The sequence below is a fragment of the Mytilus californianus genome, unplaced genomic scaffold (genome assembly GCF_021869535.1).
Source record: "Mytilus californianus isolate M0D057914Y unplaced genomic scaffold, xbMytCali1.0.p SCAF_2, whole genome shotgun sequence".
In the NCBI taxonomy this organism is placed as follows: Eukaryota; Metazoa; Mollusca; class Bivalvia; order Mytilida; family Mytilidae; genus Mytilus; species Mytilus californianus.
In genome coordinates, this window is record NW_026262668.1 from 127,571,687 (window position 1) to 127,594,664 (window position 22,978).

At 33.0% G+C, this 22,978-nt stretch overlaps 2 protein-coding genes across 2 annotated transcripts in view; one reads left to right on the forward strand and one right to left on the reverse strand.

The window, feature by feature from the left end:
- The window catches only part of LOC127730966 (mitogen-activated protein kinase kinase kinase 20-like), a 65,071-nt gene extending 52,810 nt beyond the window's left edge, over nt 1-12,261 (reverse strand). The window contains exons 1-4 of the mRNA XM_052239602.1: nt 12,214-12,261; nt 4,968-5,141; nt 2,510-2,597; nt 1,225-1,323 (exon numbers count right to left, since the gene is read on the reverse strand). Coding sequence (XP_052095562.1) covers nt 1,225-1,323; nt 2,510-2,597; nt 4,968-5,114 — 334 coding nt within the window. The 5' untranslated portion in view covers nt 5,115-5,141; nt 12,214-12,261. The remainder of the gene's footprint in view (nt 1-1,224; nt 1,324-2,509; nt 2,598-4,967; nt 5,142-12,213) is intronic.
- A 223-nt stretch (nt 12,262-12,484) lies between these two features.
- The window catches only part of LOC127730967 (RING finger protein nhl-1-like), a 29,329-nt gene continuing 18,835 nt past the window's right edge, over nt 12,485-22,978 (forward strand). Inside the window, exon 1 of the mRNA XM_052239605.1 lies at nt 12,485-12,583. The gene's annotated coding sequence lies outside the window, so the exon portion shown is untranslated. The remainder of the gene's footprint in view (nt 12,584-22,978) is intronic.

A 22,978-nucleotide genomic window follows, 5' to 3' on the forward strand; every position in this document is an offset into this window, starting at 1 on the left:
TTTACAGTAATTAACATAAATATATATCATAAGAGTAAACATTGACAGTATAAAAATAATTTTTAATCTATTACATTTAACATTTTCAGAAAGTAATGCATGCAGGTAAGAGTATGGTATGCATTAATAAATGGTTCATACCTATAGAATACATTTACCATGTTTTGCAATAAGGTATTATCATCTGTTCTATATTTTTTTGAACAGTAAATACTTTATGATGTTATTATTTCTAAGAATTGTTTATTTTGCTTTAAATATGAGAAGGTATAATGCAGACAAATAATATTGTCAGCCATATTTGTTCCTTCAAGATTTTACTCAGAGTTCACTGTTGACTAAACACTGACTATTTTATATGGCATTAATATATGTATGGGGTAATGTGTGTTTATCCCATGTTAATATATGTATGAGGTAATGTGTGTTTATCCCATGTTAATATATGTATGAGGTAATGTGTGTTTATCCCATGTTAATACATGTATGGGGTAATGTGTGTTTATCCCATGTTAATATATGTATGGGGTAATGTGTGTTTATCCCATGTTAATATATGTATGGGGTAATGTGTGTTTATCCCATGTTAATATATGTATGAGGTAATGTGTGTTTATCCCATGTTAATATATGTATGAGGTAATGTGTGTTTATCCCATGTTAATACATGTATGGGGTAATGTGTGTTTATCCCATGTTAATATATGTATGAGGTAATGTGTGTTTATCCCATGTTAATACATGTATGGGGTAATGTGTGTTTATCCCATGTTACTATATGTATGAGGTAATGTGTGTTTATCCCATGTGTTCATCCTGTTTTACAAATTCCAATAAAAAAACAGTTGTGGACCTCTGTCATATTGCATTCATTGTATGATTTATATACAATGCAAACTTTATATTATCTTGGGAAATCATTCAACTATCTGGAAAATAATTTTGCTCCAGGACTTTATCAGCAAGCAGTTCTTTCGTGAAAAGTACATCTACTGAACAACACAGATGGTTGAAAATGCAGAAGGACAATATTTTACTTAAAAGTAAACAGATTAAAATATCATCTGAAATTATAAAGAAACATAAACCTGAATCTTTCATATTTTATGAATAAAATTGTTCTACCTTTGTTTTTCAGCGAGCAGTTTTGTCAATACAATGTACATGTACATGTATTTTGTCTTTTTAGTTTTGCAATGAATATTCTATATGATAAATAATTACCCTGCGCAATTTCTCTGGCCCATCGTACAATGTGGGCAAAATCTAACATATCTTTATCATTCTTCAGATAATCATATAAAGATCCATTCTTAGCAAATTCTGGAAAAAAAGAAAATAAATCATCACATACAAACCATTTGAAATCATTCTCATGTGATATTAAAGTACAACTGATGGTTGTAATATCTCATACAATCTTACTGGTTAACAGTTCAAAAACATTTCACCCAATCATTTATTATTGCTATTCAAACTGCAGTGCAGAACTTAATCTATTGACCTTTAGCCTTCTTCCATGTTATGACTACCTGTATTTCAAAATTAAAATAATTTACCAGATTGCCATTACATTAAAATAGTATAGAAAAATCATAATTAAATCACAGTTTGTTCTTTTATAACTTCAGGAAAATAACAATATATTTCTTCTGTGATTTTATAAATTCTAAAAAAGACAAAACTCTCTTGACACTTTTTTAATTAGATATTTTGTGTTTGTAGACTGTACTGCATTAATCATGCATAATTTAAATGTAAAAAACTTTCAATTAATTGCTATACAAATTTAATGACAAGACAACAATGGACATATGACAGACGGAAACTTAGTAACATAAGATATCAGCATACAAGGTATGAAGCATCCAGGTCTTCTACCTTCTGAAATATGAAGCTTTATACAAATAGTTTACATCGCCGCAGCCAGATAGTAATCCCTATGTCTCGCTTACTGCCCAGGCGAGACAAAAACTAATTATTTCACATTATATTTCAGTTTTTGAAGTGCCTTAATACAACTATTTGGTAGTAACTATTCAAAGTTTGTAACACAAAATATGTAATGTGAAAGGAAAAGAATTGTTGTTTTATTGGATGCTTCTTTGTTGTTTGTCTTTTGGTCTTTTTCTTTTTTTGCCATGGCATTGTCAGTTTATATTCTCCTTATGAATTTGAATGTCCCTTTGGTATCTTTTGCCTCTTTTTTTCTAAACAAATAACTGATGAAAAATTTTCGATTGTCCAAACATTAAGGCTTTCAAAATAGTTAAAATTTATTGTACCTGAAGAGATGTTGCAGTGTTTTCCTATCACACAATACAAATACTGCTATAATCTAGGTATAAAAGTTTTCACTAAGGTTTCACACACCAGCTATTTATTTAAGATTGGTATGAAGTAGATAGGTTTTTATAGTACTGATGCCTTAATTTTCTACTTCTTCAACACTTACCCCGGTACATGTTAAATTATTTGAAGAACAAAGAGTAAACTCATATATACAAACCAGTAACAAGACAGAAGTTTGGTTCTTCATCTACAGCTCCATAAAACTGGATAATGTTTCTGTGACTCAATACACTTAGTACTTGTGCCTAAAAACATAACAAATTAATCACCACAGATTATAACAATGAACCAATATGTACAAAACTATTAACAAACATTTCGTTACTGTAATTGTCTATATTTTGACAAAAATAAATAGATATTTCTACCAACACTCAATCAAAAATAAAAGAAAATGTACATGAACACAAATTCCCCAATCTCTACTGGAGGATAGGCTAGCACAGAGCCAAGTGGAAATTATAAATATGTCAAACTTGACCAAACATTTATAGAAGGGACATAACTCTGAAGCAAAAGGTGTCAAATTCCAACTCTACATGTATTTGATGGTTCACTGCATTGCAATGGCTTTATATATCAAATGATTAAGTAGAAAATTACTGAAATGAGTGCTTAAATCAGACTTTTCCAATTCTTTTGTGTGCATTTTTATGCAAACCATTATTACAAACTTGTCAATTTCACACTCTATCTATTGTAAGTAAATTTCTAGCACCGTGTTAAACCTTCAGATGATTTTGTTCCATCATACTTAAGTGACTGCATAAAACTTTCAATACATGTATTTTCTGCATTATTAGAGGCATACTTACTATAAGGAAACAACTTTGAAACAAGTCAAATTCAAACTGGACTTTTGGTAAGTGGTAATTAGCCCTTTTTCAAAAACTGGGGGTGATCTCAGGTGCTCAGGAAGGGTAAGCAGCTCTTGCTCCAGATGTGGCATCCATCGAGTTGCTCATGAAATGTCAGTACAAACTCAGTGATAAGTCTGATTCGGCAGTTCACATTCGAGGAAAAGAGGACAGGATTGTGGTTATGACAATGTGAATATTTCCATCAAAATTATCATATGATTTTGAGTGAAGCAAACTTTAATTTATTGAGTAGAAATGTTTTAGGCAATTTAAAGGGGCAAATATTCTATCAGACATAACATACATGTATATGATATTTGACAAATTCTAATATGACGACCTATTATCGTCAACCAGTACAATCACAATATATCTACCTTTAGCGCAAACGCAGTAATACACATAAACGGCTGTTCCGCGTTACGACCAACTTATTTATACTGCCAGATATTCTCAATTTTCGACATCAAAATCCCCAGATTACGAAGGCTAAGCTTCAGATACAATATATTTATCTCTATTCTACAGCAAAATAAACAAATCAGTCCATTTCAATTTATTTTTCATGGTAAAATTTCATAAAAAGAAAATTCTGCGAAATGATTTTATTGTCTTGGCATGGCAACGAAACAAGGTGACATCACAAATATGTTTCCGTAAACAAAAAATCAAATGTAAATACCGGGTGTTTTAAAGCTTCTTGTACGCCTCAGAACGAATAAAATTACATTGGAAGAAAATTTTTAAGTGAAAAATGTGATTAAAAAAAAATAATCATTGAATTATATAATATTACTAATATAATCAAAATTGGGTAAAACGGAACAGCCAAAACAGTATCGTATGTATAGGGCTTTCACGGTTAACATAATTACCGAATTTGTCCTATTAGAATCGAAATAATTCATGGCAGCTGTAGATTTGTTTTCATTTAACCATGGGTTGGGCATTTATATTTGATTATTTTACCCTGAGCGTTAGTACGTGCAGACCATGCAGACGGACAAGGGTAAAACTAAATGCCCCCACCGCTATAAAATCACTCAAAAATCGAACTCAGATTAAGAACATTAGCTAAAATTCAATGTATTGCAAGGAAAACATATATGTGATCTACATGTATCGGCTTACACACAAATGTACAAACAAGGTTAAAACTATATGCCTGTGATGTATTTCAGCATGACAAAATAAATACCCTTCAATATCAAAGTCAACGTATGTCATGTATGTGATGACCATGATGACAGTTTTTGTTTTATGAATTGTTTTATGTGTTGTTACTGTGTGTAATTATTTTGGTACATCAACAAATCTATACACTATGAGTGTAGCAAAGACTTCTCAGATCTAGAATTAGTCTTTTTGTTGTGGGGATGTATAAGTACAGGTTAGCGGAGGATTGAGCACTCACAAACATGTTGAACCCGCCACATTCTTTATGTGCCTGTCCCAAGTCAGGAGCCTGTAGTTCAGTGGTTGTCGTTGGTTCATCTCTGTCATATTTGTTTTTTGTAAATTGTTTTATTATAAACATTGAAAAATTAGGCCATTAGTTTTCTCAATTTGAATTTTTCATATTTTTCATGTCAGGGCCTTTTATAGCCGACCATACGGTATGGGTTTTTCTCATTGTGGAAGGCCGTATGGTTGCCTATAATTGCTTTCATCCACTTCATTTGAACTTTGGTGGATAGTTGTCTCATTGGCAATCATACCACAGCTCCTTATTTTTATATTCAAATCATGAAGTACCTCTTTATCCAGTACTAACAACTTTTTAACTGCCACAATCAAGTTCTCTGACTTCCATTTTGCCCTGTATACACTTCCAAAAGATCCACCACCACACCTTTCATAGAATTCTAGATCTTCAAAATCTATTTCATAAAATGCTGCCATATCCAGTGAATTCCCTCACATAGTCATCTGTAAAATAAAATATACTATGGAGGTTTCATCAGTACTACATCAAAAGTCAAAATATCATTGTATGATCATGTTCATTTAAATACATGTACATTTTGTACAAATTCCTAAGAATATGAAGTAAACTTACTAGAGGCACCAAGGACCCTGAATCATCTAATAATTATGGGAAATATTGACTCTTTCTCAGTACTAGTAATTCTACAGCAGAAATAGTGAGCATGCTCAGTACTCATTTCTTATGAAGTAAAATATTAGCTACATGCCCCAAGAATAACAAAATTAGTTCAATCTAAAATTGAATAAGAGGACATTTTTCATTGTGTTTTTTTTTTAAATGTGTTATCCTATTGGGTAACAGGACTTGTTTTTTTGTAGAAAATATGTGTAAGTCTTATCCAAATACTGGCAAAAAGCAGGGTTTTAAAGTACTTTATAACTATACTATGAACCTTAAGGTTTATCACACGGTATTGACAACTATATACATTTGTATATGGCTGTGTTTACACCACAAAATTTACACTCAGTACATACACAACTGCTCACATGGAGATGTTTTAAGACATGACAGGACCTAGATAAATAAAATTTAAATGCATTTTATGTTTCCAAAAATTTTAAAATTCAATGGATTTTGTTATGCATCTTAATCATTCAAAAATAAATGGGGAATGTGTCCATGGGACACAGATGATGCCCCCGCTTGCATATTAGGTTATAATAGGACATAACTCAAGAAAGGTAAAAGTGACGCTACCCAATCTGAGTTTTGTGGTAATAAGCATTGTGTATAAGTTTCATAACATTTGGGTGAGGCAAACTTAAGTTACAGAACGAAAAATTCAGCAATTTTTCCATTTGTAAAGGGGTTAAAACGGTAAAAGTGATGCCACAAAAATTCATAATTTATCTTTGTATTGTGGTAATAAGCGTTATGTATAAGATTCATAACATTTGGTTTAGGCAAACTTAAGTTAGAGAACGGAAATGAAAAATTCAGCAATTTTTCCATTTGTAAAGGGGCATAACTCTAGAAAGGTAAAAGTGACGGCACCCAAATTAAAACTTGATCTGAGTTTTGTGGTAATAAGCATTGTGTATAAGTTTCATAACATTTGGTTGAGGCAAACTAAAGTTAGAGAACGGAAGCCAATTATGGGATATACAGACGTACGTACAGATGGACGGACAAGGGTAAAACTTAATGCTCCCTCCGCTACGGCGGGGGCATAAAACATATCAAAATAAATAAATTTGTCAAAACATTTTAAGATGTTACGCTCATGAAATCATTATAGTGAATTTATTGCTTTACATGGATAATAGATATCTGCACAACAATCATGACAATAGGTTATTTAAAATGTACAACAGATTAGTTGGACCTATCAAGTAAAACTCAGCAGTTTAATCATTTTAGCATCTCTTCTGCAGGTTTGAAAAAAGGAATCTCAAAATTAAATTAAGTTTTCATTTTCTGAAACCCACATTGCATACAACTTTTATGCTCCTGAAGAATAAATTGTAGAAGGTCATTTTTATTTTTTCGATACATCATGGCACGGAAAAATCTCTAACAACATTGTCACAATAAAACTTTTTCTTTCTTTTCTGGATTATTCCTAAAACATTATAGGGCCTGATAGAGCATATGATTTCCCACAATTTGTATCTGAAGAGCAAAAGTTTCCAGCAAATTTGTTAAAAGAATATTGACAGCAGTACAATGAATTATATGTTTGGTTTAAACGTATCCAACAGTTTTCTCGGGTAATTAATTTGTTTGTGATTGTGGATGCACAGGTGTGTGATTACAAAATTCATTGACCTCCGATCAGCTGACATATGCTGGAAGTGAAGTTCTAACAGGATTATAGCTTTGTTATTGTTTTTAAAACAACAAGAGTGCACACGCTGAAATGTCTCGCCTTCTTTACTAATCATTGATATTATGTTGATAGTTCTAAATATAAAGCTTTACTACAACTATCACATAAACTTAACATGATCCAAGAAAATGAGATCAAGGTCATATAAACCAAACAAGAAATACATGTACACCTTACAATCATTCAATACACTAAATATAGTTGACCTATTGCTTATAGTTTCTAAGATACATACTTAACCAAGAAAACTAAACATTGACTAATGAACCATGAAAATGAGGTCAAGGTCAGATGAACCATGCCAGGCAGACATGTACAGCTTGCAATCCTTCCATACAACAAATATAGTTGACCTATTGCTTATAGTAATAGAAAAACAGACCAAAACACAAAAACTTAACACTGAGCTATGAACCGTGAAAATGAGGTCAAGGTCAAATAAAACCGGCCAGACTGACATGTACATCATAAAATATTTCCATACACCAAATATAGTTGACCCATTATATATAGTATTAGAAAAAAAGACCAAAACTCAAAAATTTAACATTGACCACTGAACCATGAAAATGAGGTCAAGGTCAGAAGACACCTGCCAGCTAGACATGTACACCTTACAATCATTCCATACACCAAATATAGTAGACCTATTGCATACAGTATAAGAAAAACAGACCAAAACACCAAAACTTAACTATAACCACTGAACCATGAAAATGAGATCATGGTCAGATGACACCTGCCAGTTGGACATGTACACCTTAACAGTCCTTCCATACACCGAATATGCTAGACCTATTGCTTCTAGTATCTGAGATATGGACTTGACCACCAAAACTTAACCTTGTTCACTGATCCATGAAATGAGGTCGAGGTCAAGTGAAAGCTGTCTGACGGGCATGAGGACCTTGCAAGATACGCACATACCAAATATAGATATCCTATTACTCATTATAAGAGAGAAATTAACATTACAAAAAATCTTAACTTTTTTTTCAAGTAGTCACTGAACCATGAAAATGAGGTCATGGACAATGGACATGTGACAGTCGGAAACTTCGTAACATTAGGCATCTATATACAAAGTATGAAGCATCCAGGTCTTCCACCTTCTAAAATACAAAGCTTTTAAGAAGTTAGCTAACGCCGCCGCCGCCACTGGATCACTATCCCTATGTCAAGCTTTCTGCGACAAAAGTCGCAGGCTCGACAAAAAATTGCTGACAATAGATACCAGGAATTTCATTAATTAAACAAAAGCATTGGGCAATAGTATTCAATCAGGAAAGCAAACACATTCCCTAACTTCAGCACTGGGACTTGGTGAGCAGGTATTAAAAAAATTTGAATTACAGTTATTCAATTTTTTTCTCATTTCCAGTCTATGTATAAATGAATACCATTGGCATCAATATTTGTATGTTTGTTAGCAATGCGCTTTTTACTATGTTTAGTAAATATGCAAATCTTAATGTCATTTTCAATTCAGCCAACTAAAATTAATTAGATTTTCATCCAACTTTCTGAAAAAATGGAGCAGGTGGGAGGATTTTAGTTTTTGATTTTTATTTCCTTATTTAAGTTACACCCTTGACTGTTTAGACTACATACATCAAATTTCTTTTGCTTTCTAAGCTTCATTGCATGGTTTATTATGCCCATAATATGAAGCATATGCATCGGTATGAAACACAAGTTTTATGGTTACAGGGTAAAATGAAAACTAAAACTGTTTTGAAAATACTTGTGTTGATGCTCTTAAGATTCTTATGCAACCTTTTGCAATTATAATTTTATTAACTAGTTTTATACATGCAATAAGAATCAGTTGTTTAATAACTTTATTGGGTGAGTGGGGACAGAGGTTGTTTGATGTTTGTCAACAAAAAAAGGACAGTTTTAGGGTAAATCTTGCTATAAGTTGGCTGACTTTTTGTAATCAATATTCGTTCCTAAACAGTTTAAATTATATCGTACAAGTTCATGGCTTGTGTCAATTTTTTTTCCAGTTGTGGTTTTATACCAATGTGCGCCACGATTCTTGCGCTTTGGATATAATTCACAGTCCAAATTTCCTGACACAAAGTCATTGTATACATAAAAAAATCCACGGCTTTCTAATCACTGAAATTTGTGACATACCGCAATTTGCATTCTTTGACACCGCTTTATACTAGTAACCCCAATATTTCAGGCCCTTCCCTTAATCAATCTCTCTTTTCAGAAGATAATGTAGTCATCATAGAGTAGCAGAATATATTGACTTAATTATTTTGGTTATATTACTCAGAAGAAATACCAAAACCAAATTTTACAACAGGAAGTTTTGAATGAAACGAAATTATCGACGAGGTTACCAGTAATGGAAACACAAAATTCGCAAATCAATTTTTTTTTTTAAATTTAAAAAATAAACGGAGAATGCACCCATTGGACACAGATCTAGATGATGCACCCACTTGCATAAAACGTTATAAAGGGACATAACTAGAGAACTGTAAAAGTGACGGCAACCAAATTCTAACTTGATCTGTGTTTTATGGTAATAAGCATTGTGTATAAGTTTCATAACATTTGGTTAAGGCAAACTAAAGTTAGAGAATGGAAACCAATTTCGGGACGTACTGACGGACACGGGTAAACCTAAATGTCCCCTCCACTATGGCGGGGGCATAAAAATGGGGCAGGACAATTGTAGAGGGGTGGGCGGGGATGAAAATCTATCAATTAATTTAAATTGGCCTTATGTAATACAAATATATAAGAAATATAAAATAACATCTTAAATTATAAGACTTAACTCTCTTGCTACAGCTAATTTAATATGGTTACATTTCATGGGCCAGAAAATACAGCAGCTGGACGTCTATGACATCACATGCCCAAATACAACGTCATTCAATATATGTAGTTAAACCCTAATGACGTTACATGTACATTGGAGACCAATTGAAGAAAAATATATAACACTGTAGAATCTTTGATGTTTTATTTGAAAGAGAAACAGTAATGAACAGATGCTTTCATAAATTAAACTTATGGACATTTGTGTCCCTCTGGCAGAAAGAGGGTTAAATCTCAAAAAACATGTTTAACCCCGCCGCAATTTTGCGCCTGTCCCAAGTCAGGAGCCTCTAGCCTTTGTTAGTCTTGTATCATTTTTAATTTTAGTTTCTTGTGTATAATTTGGAGTTCAGTATGACGTCCATTATCACTGAACTAGTATACATATTTGTTTAGGGGCCAGCTGAAGGACACCTCCGGGTGCGGGAGTTTCTCGCTGCATTGAAGACCCATTGGTGGCCTTCGCCTGTTGTCTGCTCTATGGTCGGGTTGTTGTCTCTTTGACACATTCCCCATTTCCATTCTCAATTTTATTAAATTGTGTGTATTTTCCAGTCCCATGGTTTAATCTTGTGAAAATTAGAAGTCATTGAGTTACTGACATCACTGATCTATCACACTGTCAGATGGCAAAACAGTAGTATCTCTTTACTTATGTATTGTTGTAAGTGGGCCTGGAGTGAAAATAGTTACAAAAATAAGGAAAAAAGGAAGTACAGTGCAGTTTAGTGTATTCCCACACCTAAGACTTGGTACATTTGTGTACATGTACATGTACATTCATAAAACCAATAATCTGATAATATTGTAAGAACAAATTCATGACATAAATCTTATTAACCTTTGATTTTAACCTTAAGATTTGTATTATGTGTGTCCAAAATTAGGGAAACCCCTGTTTTGACAGTTCTTCAAATGTCCGGTGATTTCGTGCATGCCATCTAAAAATAATCAATTTTGAATATTATAGGAAAGATTTTATACTACAAAATACAGATCAGTTTGAACTGAACAGACTGCCAAGGATGCAGAGCAAAAATCATTTCATTTGATAAAATTTGCACTAAAATAAAACCAATTTTATTTGATGATGTCATATTTTTTATGGAAAACAATTAAATATAAATTATTCATGGGTTTAAAATCATGAATTTATGCTTGAACTTATCAATTTAAATCTTTTCTGTCCCTTTCAAATGACTGAATCAATTACAACAACGATTCTTTTTATGTTATATTGCGGATATGACGAAATCTGGTAATGTGCAATATCACCTGCGGCACACACACAGGGATTCTACTGTAATTAACTTTCAGAACATCATGTGAACCATGGGTGCCAAAATAACTACTGAGGCTGCCTAATTAATAAACCAGGTGTCTATTTGACTAGATACAGAAATAACTATACTGGATGCAAATTTGACCAAATGCTGAAGTGACTAGAATTCCATACGCCACCCCTTTGATGTGAAATACCGGGTAATATAATTTTTTTGCATAAAATCATTAAATAATCTTATATCCTCATGCCCCTCTTCAAAATAATATTTGTTATCACTATTTTCCGAAAATTTTCCTTTGATCTTGCTGACTGATAATTTCCTTTCTCAGCGGAGTCGAGTGATATGAAAATTATCGCTAGAAACTAAGAGGGGCACGTGGCGTTGTCAATGAAATTGACAACGTCGTCATAGGTAAAATAACGATAAACAGATGATCATTGGTCATCTCAACGAGATTGTTTTTCTCACTATCGCTGTACCGGCTTAAGCGAGAAAATCAATCTCGTTGAGATGATCAACAATATTCTATAATTATCTGCAATTAGGTATCCATTCAAAAATCTCGATCCACCCCTGAAAATGTTAAATTAGGTGTAAATTGAGATATCCATGAATTATTGGTTATTCCTGACTTGTTAAAATTGAGAATGGAAATGGGGAGTATGTCAAAGAGACAACAGCCGAAGGCCACCAATGGGTCTTCAATGCAGCGAGAAACTCCCGCACCCGGAGGCGTCCTTCAGTTGGCCCCTAAACAAATATGTATACTAGTTCAGTGATAATGGACGTCATACTAAACTCCATATTATACACAAGAAACTAAAATTAAAAATGATACAAGACTAACAAAGGCCAGAGGCTCCTGACTTGGGACAGGCTTACTGTTACTGTTAGGCTAGTTGTTAGGGCCAGTCGACAGTCCTTTCTTAGTTTCTATATCCGGCAGTAGTCAGGCCGGGTGAGTTCGAAGGCAAGCATATTTAAAAATGCACATCTTTTTTACATAGATCGCCACCTGTAGTGCATGCACAAACTAATTTGTTAGCTTACCGAAGAAAGTTAAAGATTGTACCCTCACACCTTCGTTCTTTATAAACCAGGACCATTTGAGCGCTTTAAAAAATACCCTTTTCTATAAAATCCTCAAGCGTTCATTTGATTCAGAAAAAAACCTTTTTGCAACACTTTAGAATAACATTTTTCAAGTACAATATAACTTTTCTTCTGTTTTAAATATATTAACAAAAAATTCAGAAGGATTTCTATTTAATTTTTTTTACCAAAGAATCCCCTCTAAAAGTCGTAAAATTTATTTACGGTATTGATTGCAACCAATGTAAACAAACAGGAACCATATGGCTTGGACATTTAACAGTTCACTGAGGAAGTTGATTGTTCAATTGAAAATAGTAAAACACTGGTAAATCTTAGATTGCTTACTGTTTATATAACTGTGTTTGTGGAAGATGAATGTTTAAATTTCCCATATTCCAGAAAGTAAATCTACTCCAGTACTTGTCACATATAAATAAAAGAAGGGATACTATACTGCAAATGTAAATGAGACAGCAACTCAATGACACAATCAACCGAATAGGATCTTATAAGTAGTTTACTGTTTCACACACTTACTGCAAATGTAAATGAGACAGCAACTCAATGACACAATCAACCGAATAGGATCTTATAAGTAGTTTACTGTTTCACGCACTATCAAATTTAAAATCTGCATACTGTGTACCTTAAGATAATATGAGACAGGTGTTACCTGTGAAAGGGGATGAAATAAATCTTTAGAACATGTTAGAATACTATACAATATCACGTTAACATCAGATGTTGATATATATAATATATTGCAAAAATATCTTAGCATGATTATTGGTGAAAAAGTAACTAAATTACGGACATGTATCCGATGTTGGTCCTATTGTTAGGAAGTTTATATACATGTATGATGTCATTTTTAATGTAAACAAAGAAACACTTACAGTATCTTCAGGTAGCGTTTTTTGTTTTGTTTTATAATATAGTTTAATTAAAAACATAATAATTTATACCTAAAAACAAAGAATATACGAAGTAATTGATCTTTGTACAGATACAAAATTCTGCCTGATTGATCTGTCAGAGGTGAGTTTCCCCAGAGAACTCATTTTGTTTGCTATAAAATTGTATGTTGTATTGTTCAATAAGCTCTAGACTGATTTTATTACGTACACAAACAGAATAAATTCAAAATGCTTGTCATTATTTTTTTTGGTAATCAGTTATACAAATTTGCAGGAAATCGTATGACTTACAACATACTTCAACAGAACAGGAACAGGATAATGGGCAAGCTCAACTGTTAGAAAAAAGTTCACGATTTTGAGTTCATTAGTATATTTTTTTTATATTGATTTTTTTACTGTTATTGGGGACTTGGTCTACCTAAAAACAATGAATTTACAAATTCAGCTTATTACTGATCTTTGTACATACAAAAATCTGCCTGATTGATCTGAGATGAGTTTCCCCAGAGAAGTCATTTTTGTCTAGCCTGCTACAAAAGTCGCAGTATGTGAGACATAGGGATTACTATCCGGCGGCAGTTTGAACTATATGTATGAAGCTTTATATTTCAAAAAGTAGAAGACCTGGATGCTTCATACCTTGTATGCAGAACCCTTATGTTACAAAGTTTCTGTCTGTCATATGTCTGTTGTCCTTGACCTCATTTTCCTGGTTCAGTGACTGCTTGAAAAAAAATTATAGTTTTTTTGTCATGTGAATTTCTCATTTGTTATGAGTAATATGGTAACTATATTTGGTTTATGGGTTCCTTGCAAGGTCTACCTGTCCATCAGACAAGTTTCACCAGAACTTGACCTCAATTAATGGATCAGTGATCAAGGTTGAAGCAAATATAATCCACATCAACTGATTTTTGAATTAGATATCATGACATTTCATCTCCACAAAAAAGAAAAACACATCTACTTACTTATTTTTGCCTTGGATATCATGACCATGATGACATTTAGTCTTCACAAAAATAAACCACATCAACTTATTTTTGCATTAAATATCATGACATTTAATCTCCACAAAAAATAAACCACATCAACTTATTATTGTTTGGATATCATGACATTAAATCTCCATAAAAATAAACAACTTTACAGTAAATTCAAGTATCTAAGTGAAGAAACCATACAAATTCCTATAGATTGTACACACACTTTTGTCTTAAGGTAGATAAATTCTTCTTTCCATTTAAAATAGATTCTTCTTAATTTTTTCTGAAAGACATTTCAGAATATTTTTTTAAATATCAGTACATTTGTACTTATTTTCAAGAAATGTTAAGTTTAAAATTCCATACTTTTGTAAAGTTTATAAAGGTGGAATTTATTTGTTGGTGAATGAAATAAAAACCTACTGATAGAAATGAAGGATTTTTTTCTTTCAGAAAAGACAATTTAGATGAATAGTTTAAGGTAATAAAAAAAAATGGGGATACATAAAATGTTTCTTCATATTTTACAAATAAATACCCAAAACAGACTGATTTGCAGCATATCCAATGTAATTACTCCCCTCCTGAATAAAATACATTTGTATAAAAGATTTCTCTCTTGATAAAATGTCTGATTTGTTAATTCTTTTAGGATTACATTTGACATTGTCAGCAAATGTATATTTAGGTAAACAAATCTCAGTTGTTGGTTTTCTGTTTTTTTATTTTTTGCATATTTTAGGAACATCGGATACAGATTAATAAAATAAGCAACAAATTTAAGCTTGATTCCCAAATAATGTTCCGTTGGCAAATGACAGATTTGCTTGACCACTTCACCAGTTTCATTTGCCATTATTGATTGGCTCCTGTGTATTTTTCATCAAAGACAATGTATTTTATCAATGTATCATTATTAAAGATTCCTGCAGAAAATAACACCATTGTCTTGATTTTGCTGTAAAGTTGAATGTTCATTGCAGATTCAGGATTTTGAAAGTGGAATGTGCAATTTTTATCTTGCCTCGCGGCCTGGCCATGTGAGCTTTTTTCATTACTAAGGGGTCATCATCCATTGTTGTCAACTTTAAAAAAAATTCTCCTCTAGAAATAGTGGGCCAAACTTTCCCTGAATGTTTTTTTAGGGTATCAAGTTTACAAAGTTCATCCAGAGGATTGATCTATCTACAAATATGACAGCTGGTGTCAGGCATAAAACTGCAGGTTTTGCCTAATATCCTAATAACTAAAGCAGTAAGGGTTAGGGTTTGGGTTAGGGCAAAACTGACTGGGTGAAAATGATCAGCAGGTCAATATCTATGATGGAAAGTATCTACCTTGAAATGTTCAGAAAAAATCTGATATTCTTTATTTGAGTTTATTCCACCTGAAATGTCAATTTAAGCAAAGTTTCCAGTTTTTGGTTAAACTTCTTGAAAACTGTCACTGATAGTGATAATTTAAATAGTAAAACAATTCTCTATAATAAGATTTACTGACAAGTAAAAAATCGATAATGGACCCAATTTAGGAGTAATGCCCTTGAATAAAACTTTATCAAACTTTTGCATTCATGAAAACTATGGTAGAATAGAAAAAAATTACAATACAGAACTTGTCAGTTAGACAAAGATCTTCAAATAAAACATTATAAGTCAACATGGCCAAAATCATCCGTGGACTCATTGTAGAAGTTTTGAATGACAACTTTTGTAGATCTTGTATTTTTTGGCTCAATACAGATTTTCTTTTTAGCTATCATAGTTTTCAAGATGATAGGCAAAACAAAAATAACACCAAAATTGGCTAACTAATGTCAATTATGGGCAAAAACTCCTATAAGAAGTCGTCTGGTAATTTTTGTTGTGTGCTGTGTTTATTAGAAAAAAATACATGTATCAATATTATGGTAATTAGTCCATAGTTACAGCTACAAAATCAATCTAATGGCAAAATCAAGACAACAATATAAGGTTGTATAACTCCTATCAGAAGTTGTCTGGAAATTTTGATGGAAATAGAAAGTATTAAGATCTTCACATTCATAGCATATTTGCCTATGTCAGATTTTTTCTATTATGATTTTCATTAAGATATTAAACTATGGCTTGCATTTTACCTTATCCATAGCATTATATTTTTTTAATTATGGCCGTTTTGGTTGATTGAGAGGAATACAATAACTTAACTTTACATTTTTGGAGAATATTTTTTTAGTTAACAACAGATGCCAAGTGGTTTCCTATTAGGGTTGTCTTAATGATCGTAAGTTTGTGCTTTGTTCCAGACTCAGTTGCATTGGTATTTAGAACAGCAATAAAAGCGATGTTCCTTCACTTTTGTGTTTTTTGTTGTGCATGTACTGATTTTGTGTCGTGGATTGATACCCCATATCATTTCTTTTCTATTGAAGAACACATGCTTGCGTATGTCTGATATGTGGTTGCATTGATGTAAATTATATAATAGTATAATGCAAGTGTATGTTTGCCTTACATGCTTGATAAACTTGTAATTGTGTGTGTGTGTGTGGTCGTAACTCGTTACATCTATTCCGAGATTTATGCATAAGACATGCTTTAATAAAAACTTGCTTCAGAGATAAAGTTTCTAAAAATAGCGAAACAAGCTAGTAACATATTGACCTATCTTTTCTTATTTGTACTTTGTATTTATCAGAAGTCTTCTGGTATTATTAATGTTTAAATGTCGATGACCTCACCTTTAATAACCATATGTTGATGAGGCTATGTGGGAAAGATTTTGTATTCGTTAGTTAGCTATAATCATAGATGTATAAACCCACCGAGGCTATAGATTATGACTATACAAAAATAAACTGTTACTATTTGGAATTATTAAAATGTAATTTTATTTAAAAAAAGGCATGCTCTTTTGAAATTTAAATCAGTTGATTACATGACATACAGATATACAAGTATTGAAAGCAGTTTCAGAGAATGAATTATATAAATGAAGGCATGTCGTTAGTAAATTCATGAACCACGGTGAACATTATAGCCCATCATGATCCTGAGCATGGACTATTTACCCTCGTTCTTTGTTGGGTTCGTGTTGTTTATTCTTTATTTTTGAGTGTAATTATATTTGGATTGTTTTTCGTCTTTTATCTTTTGGTGAGGAGTCTGTCCTTTGAATTATGATTGCCCCACTTCGTTCATCTTTTTTTTTTATTTAGAATTATTGCTAAAAGTGATAATTTCATCCTTAAATGTTGTCACAGCTATGTTTTCTTTATTCCTTGACAACCCATAGAAACAGTCATTTAGGGTTGGTTGACAACCCATAGAAACAGTCATTTAGGGTTGGTTGACAACTAGACTTAATTTTCCTTATTAATGTAAGAGCTTGAGCACCTGCATGTGGAGTTTATATTTTCCAGTTGAAACGATAGTTCAATTTATTAGTATGTGGTTATCGACAGGTATTCCAGCGTCCTCTACCAATAAAAACTGGTCGCCATGATAGTCAATGTAGCTGAAAGTGGCATTAAATCCAAATTACAAAACAAAAATTACTTTCCGATAAGAATTTCCTTGAAATATAGTTGCTGTTTACTACTAAACTACTTAACCATTGGTTCTAAATGATAAGGCTTGTCATATTGGCGATTTTTAGGGTCATCATAGCCATCATTCCTTGGTTGTCAGTTTCACAGATGACCACGGATATGTTCCATTAAGCCTAGCTCGATTAATTCGTCCTTCTTTATTCATTTCAGACTTTATTTTGGTATTAATATTGATTCACTCATAGGGTCTTTGCATCGGAAATAAACACATTTATTCTAAAGCCAGTTGTTGGCATGATACGGGTTATGTTCTTCTCATATATTTTATGATGGTATGATACTAAACCCCTAACGGGAGGGATTGTGCTTGATTTTCATGTGATGAAGACATAATCTTTCAATCAGTTTAATTGAGGTCTGGAGCTGGCATGTCAGTAACTGCTAGTAGTCCTTTGTTAATTTATGTATCATTATCATTTTGCTTAGTTTCTTTTGTTACCTATATATTCTGACATCGGACTCGGACTTCTTTTAAACTGAGTTTTACTGTGCGTATTGCTGTGCGTTTGTTTATTCTACATTGGCTAGAGGTATAGGGGGAGGGTTGAGATCTCACAAAACATGTTTAACCCCGCCGCATTTTTGCGCATGTGACGTCCCAAGTCAGGAGCCTCTTGCCTTTGTTAGTCTTGTATGTTTTTGTCGAGCCTTCGACTTTAGTCGAAAAAGCGAGACATAGCGATCCTACATTCCGTCGGCGTCGTCGGCGTCGTCGTCGGCGGCGTCCACAAATATTCACTCTGTGGTTAAAGTTTTTGAAATTTTAATAACTTTCTTAAACTATCCTGGATTTCTACCAAACTTGGACAGAAGCTTGTTTATGATCATAAGATAGTATCCAGAAGTAAATTTTGTAAAAATAAAATTCCATTTTTTCCTTATTTTACTTTTAAATGGACTTAGATTTTCTGCCAGGAAACAACACATTCACTCTGTGGTTAAAGTTTTTAAAATTTTAATAACTTTCTTATACTATTTTGGATTTGTACCAAACTTGGACAGAAGCTTGTTGATGATCAAATGCTAGTATCTAGAAGGAAATTTTGTTTTCTTCCAGTTAACATTACATTCAGTATGCAGTTAAAGTTTTTAAACATTTATTAGATTCATAAACTATCCTGGATTTTTACCAAACTTGGACAGAAGCTTCTTACAATCAAAAGATAGTATCAAGAGGAATATTTTTATTGATTTACTTCCTCATTTTTGTTGAGCCTGCGATTAATAGAAAAAGTAGGCGAGACACTGGGTTCCGCGGAACCCTTACGATTTTATTGTCGAGCCTGCGACTTTTGTCGCAGAAAGCTCGACATAGGGATAGTGATCCGGCGGCGGCGGCGTTAGCTAACTTCTTAAAAGCTTTATATTTTAGAAGGTGGAAGGTCTGGATGCTTCATACTTTTTATATGGATGCCTCATGTTACGAAGTTTCTGTCAGTCACATGTCCAATGTCCTTGACCTCATTTTCATGGTTCAGTGACTACTTGAAAAAAAAGTTCAGATTTTTTGTAATGTTAAATTCTCTCTTATTATTAGTAATAGGATAACTATATTTGGTATGTGCGTACCTTGCAAGGTCCTCATGCCCGTCAGACAGTTTTCACTTGACTTCGACCTCATTTAATGGATCAGTGAACAAGGTTAAGTTTTGGTGGTCAAGTCCATATCTCAGATACTATAAGCAATAGGTCTAGTATATTCGGTGTATGGAAGGACTGTAAGGTGTACATGTCCAACTGGCAGGTGTCATCTGACCTTGACCTCATTTTCATGGTTCAGTGGTTATAGTTAAGTTTTTGTGTTTTGGTCTGTTTTTCTTATACTGTATGCAATAGGTCTACTATATTTGGTGTATGGAATGATTGTAAGGTGTACATGTCTAGCTGGCTCATTTTCATGGTTCAGTGGTCAAAGTTAAGTTTTTGAGTTTTGGTCTTTTTTTCTAATACTATATGTAATAGTTCAACTATATTTGGTGTATTGAAATATTTTATGATCTATATGTCGTTCACGCAGGTTTTATTTGACCTTGACCTCATTTTCAAGGTTCATTACTCAGTGTTAAGTTTTTGTGTTTTGGTCTGTTTTTCTTATACTGTATGCAATAGGTCTACTATATTTGGTGTATGGAATGATTATAAGGTGTACATGTCTAGCTGGCAGGTGTCATCTGACCTTGACCTCATTTTCATGGTTCAGTGATCAAAGTTAAGTTTTTGAGTTTTGGTCTTTTTTTCTAATACTATATGCAATAGCTCAACTATATTTGGTGTATGGAAATATTTTATGATCTATATGTCAGTCAGGCAGGTTTTATTTGACATTGAACTCATTTTCAAGGTTCATTGCTCAGTGTTAAGTTTTTGTGTTTTGGTCTGTTTTTCTTAAACTATAAGCAATAGGTCAACTATATTTGTTGTATGGAAGAAATGTTAGCTGTACATGCCTGCCTAGCATGGTTTATCTGACCTTGACCTCATTTTCATGGTTCATTGGTCAATGTTTAGTTTACTTCGTTAATGTTAAGTTTATGTGACAGTTCTAATAAAGCTTTATATTTAGGACTATCAACATAATATCAATGATTAGTAAAGAAAGCGAGACATTTCAGCGTGTGCACTCTTGTTTAATTTTAGTTCATTTATATGTTTTGGAGTTTAGTATGACGTCCATTTTCACTGTACTAGTACACATTTTTGTTTAGGGGCCAGTTGAAGTCCGACTCCGGGTGCGGGATTTTCTCGCTGTGTTGAAGACCCATTAGTGGCCTTCGACTGTTTTCTGCTCTTCGGTCGGGTTGTTGTCTCGTTGACACATTCCCCATTCCCCATTTCCATTCTCAATTTTATTTACACCTATTTATACTTATTACATAATATTTCTGTCATGAGCAACACTGTGGGTGTGAGTGAAATAGGAACTGTCTTCCCTTTAGAGATTCTCGATTTCATCCATTGTTTTGTTCGTGTTGTTCAATCTTTAGTTTTCTGGTTTGTTGATTTCTTTGCCTTTCTTTTTCTTTCGGTTATTGATATTTTCTGTTCTCCCAAAGTTAGGATTTTTATTGCTTTATGGTAACTTTTTGAAACTATTCACAAATTTGTCACCGCTGGTATTATACGCATACTATTAAATTTCAAAAGAAAAGGTATGATAAGAGTCTTTCTAAATCTTTGAGAAATTCAAAGTGTTAAAAACTCAATTATTCAAAGCTATGTTAATTGTATTGATTACAAAATAAGATGACACATGATATAGTATAGTTTTTGTCTCGCCTTGACGGAGTCAAAAAGCGAGACATAGGTATGCTGTTGTCGGCGGCGACGGCGGCGGCGTCAACAATGTATTAGTTTGTGATTAGGTCTAGTTTAAGGTGAACCACTAGTGGTTGGTCAATGATATTTGTTATGCAGTTGTATAAGCACTGGCACATCTCATTTCCATGGATATTATTTGGCCCTGCCCTCTCAGTCATGGTCTATTGACTTTGAAACTTTTGCTTAGTTTGCATGTATTAGTTTGTGATTAGGTCAGTTTATGGGGAAGCACTAGTGGTAGGTCAATGATATTTGGTATGCAGTTGTATTTGCATTGACACATCTCATTTCCATGTAAATGATTTGGCCCCTCCCCCTCAGTCATGGTCTTTTAACTTTGAAATTTCTGCTTAGTTGGCATGTATTAGTTTGTGATTATGTCAGTTTATGGGGAACCACTAGTGTTAGGTCAATGATATTTGTATGCAGTTGTATAAACATTAGCACATCATATTTCGTTAGAATTTAGTTGGCCCTGCTCCTTCAGCCCTGGTCTATTTATTTTCAAACGTTTGCTTAGTTTACATGTATTAGTTTGTGATTAGTTTAGTTTATGGGGAACCACTAGTGGTAGGTCAATGATATTTGGTATACAGCTGTATAAGCATTGGCACATCTCATTTCCATGGAAATTAGTTGGCCCTGCCCCGTCAGTTCTGATCTATTGACTTTGAAACTTTTTCTTAGTTTACATTTATTAGTTTGTGATTAGGTCAGTTTATGAGGAACCACTAGTGGTAGGTCAATGATATTTTGTATGCAGTTGTATTTGCATTGTATGGTACATCTCATTTCCATGGAAACTATTTGGACGCGCCCCTTCAGTCAATCATGGTTCATTGACGTTGCATGAATATTTTGCATAACTTGCATGTTTAAGTATTGCTATTTTAATTTCAAAATTTGCATTTTACTATCAAAATAACAAAAAGGCGAAACATATCTCTGTGTTAACAGACTTGAGTAATGTCCCCTTGAAAGATGGAACGGAAAGTTTTGCTCTGCTGAATTTCGTTGAAAATGTCGTTTTAAGTTATTAGTTGATTTTTGGAGATGAACTTTCTTTAGGAGTGCAGATGCGTGAGTGTTAACGACGAATTTTTGAAGTGAAATTTAACTTTTGCACAATTATTATTTTATTTCACAAACGGGCACAAAGCTATATACACAACACAACCTAAGCATCGTTCACTCTAAATTTTCTGTGTTGATTACTAAACAAAGAAGTTTCGATCGAGCAGACAAAGTTGGACTTCGGACTTTATGTGTATATAATATGCAAATTAGAAATGACGTTTTTTTTTGTTAGCCTTTGAACTTATAATGTTTGCTTGAAGGATAACTAAAGTGTAAAAATGTCACTGAAAGCTGAAAGTCGAAAAATAGTCAACCAATCAAAAGAAGATGACTCGTGTGTGCTCTTAAACATGATCCTTCAAGTCGTTACAACCATGGACAATAGAATGCAAAAAATAGAGAAAGGTGTAAACAAAATTGATGAGCTAAAAACTATTATCACATCTATAGTAGCGAGAATTTGGGATTTGGAAAAAACTGTTCATGACATAAAATTAAAGAATTCTGAGATGGAAAGTAGTATTGAGGACATCAGTAATGTATTTGACGAAGTTAATAAAATTAATAAAGAATTCAAGGCCAAACTATAAAATCTTTCGTCGAAATTTAACCAACTTGAAAACGCAACAAAATCTGAAATCGGCAAACTTAGGGTAGAAAACGAAAAGATAGAAAAACTTGAATTAAACATCTTAGATTTACAGTACAGATCCATAAACTTGAATCAAACATCTTAGACCTCCAGTACAGATCCATAAAAAACAATCAAACATCTTAGACCTCCAGTACAGATCCATAAACTTGAATCAAACATCTTAGACCTCCAG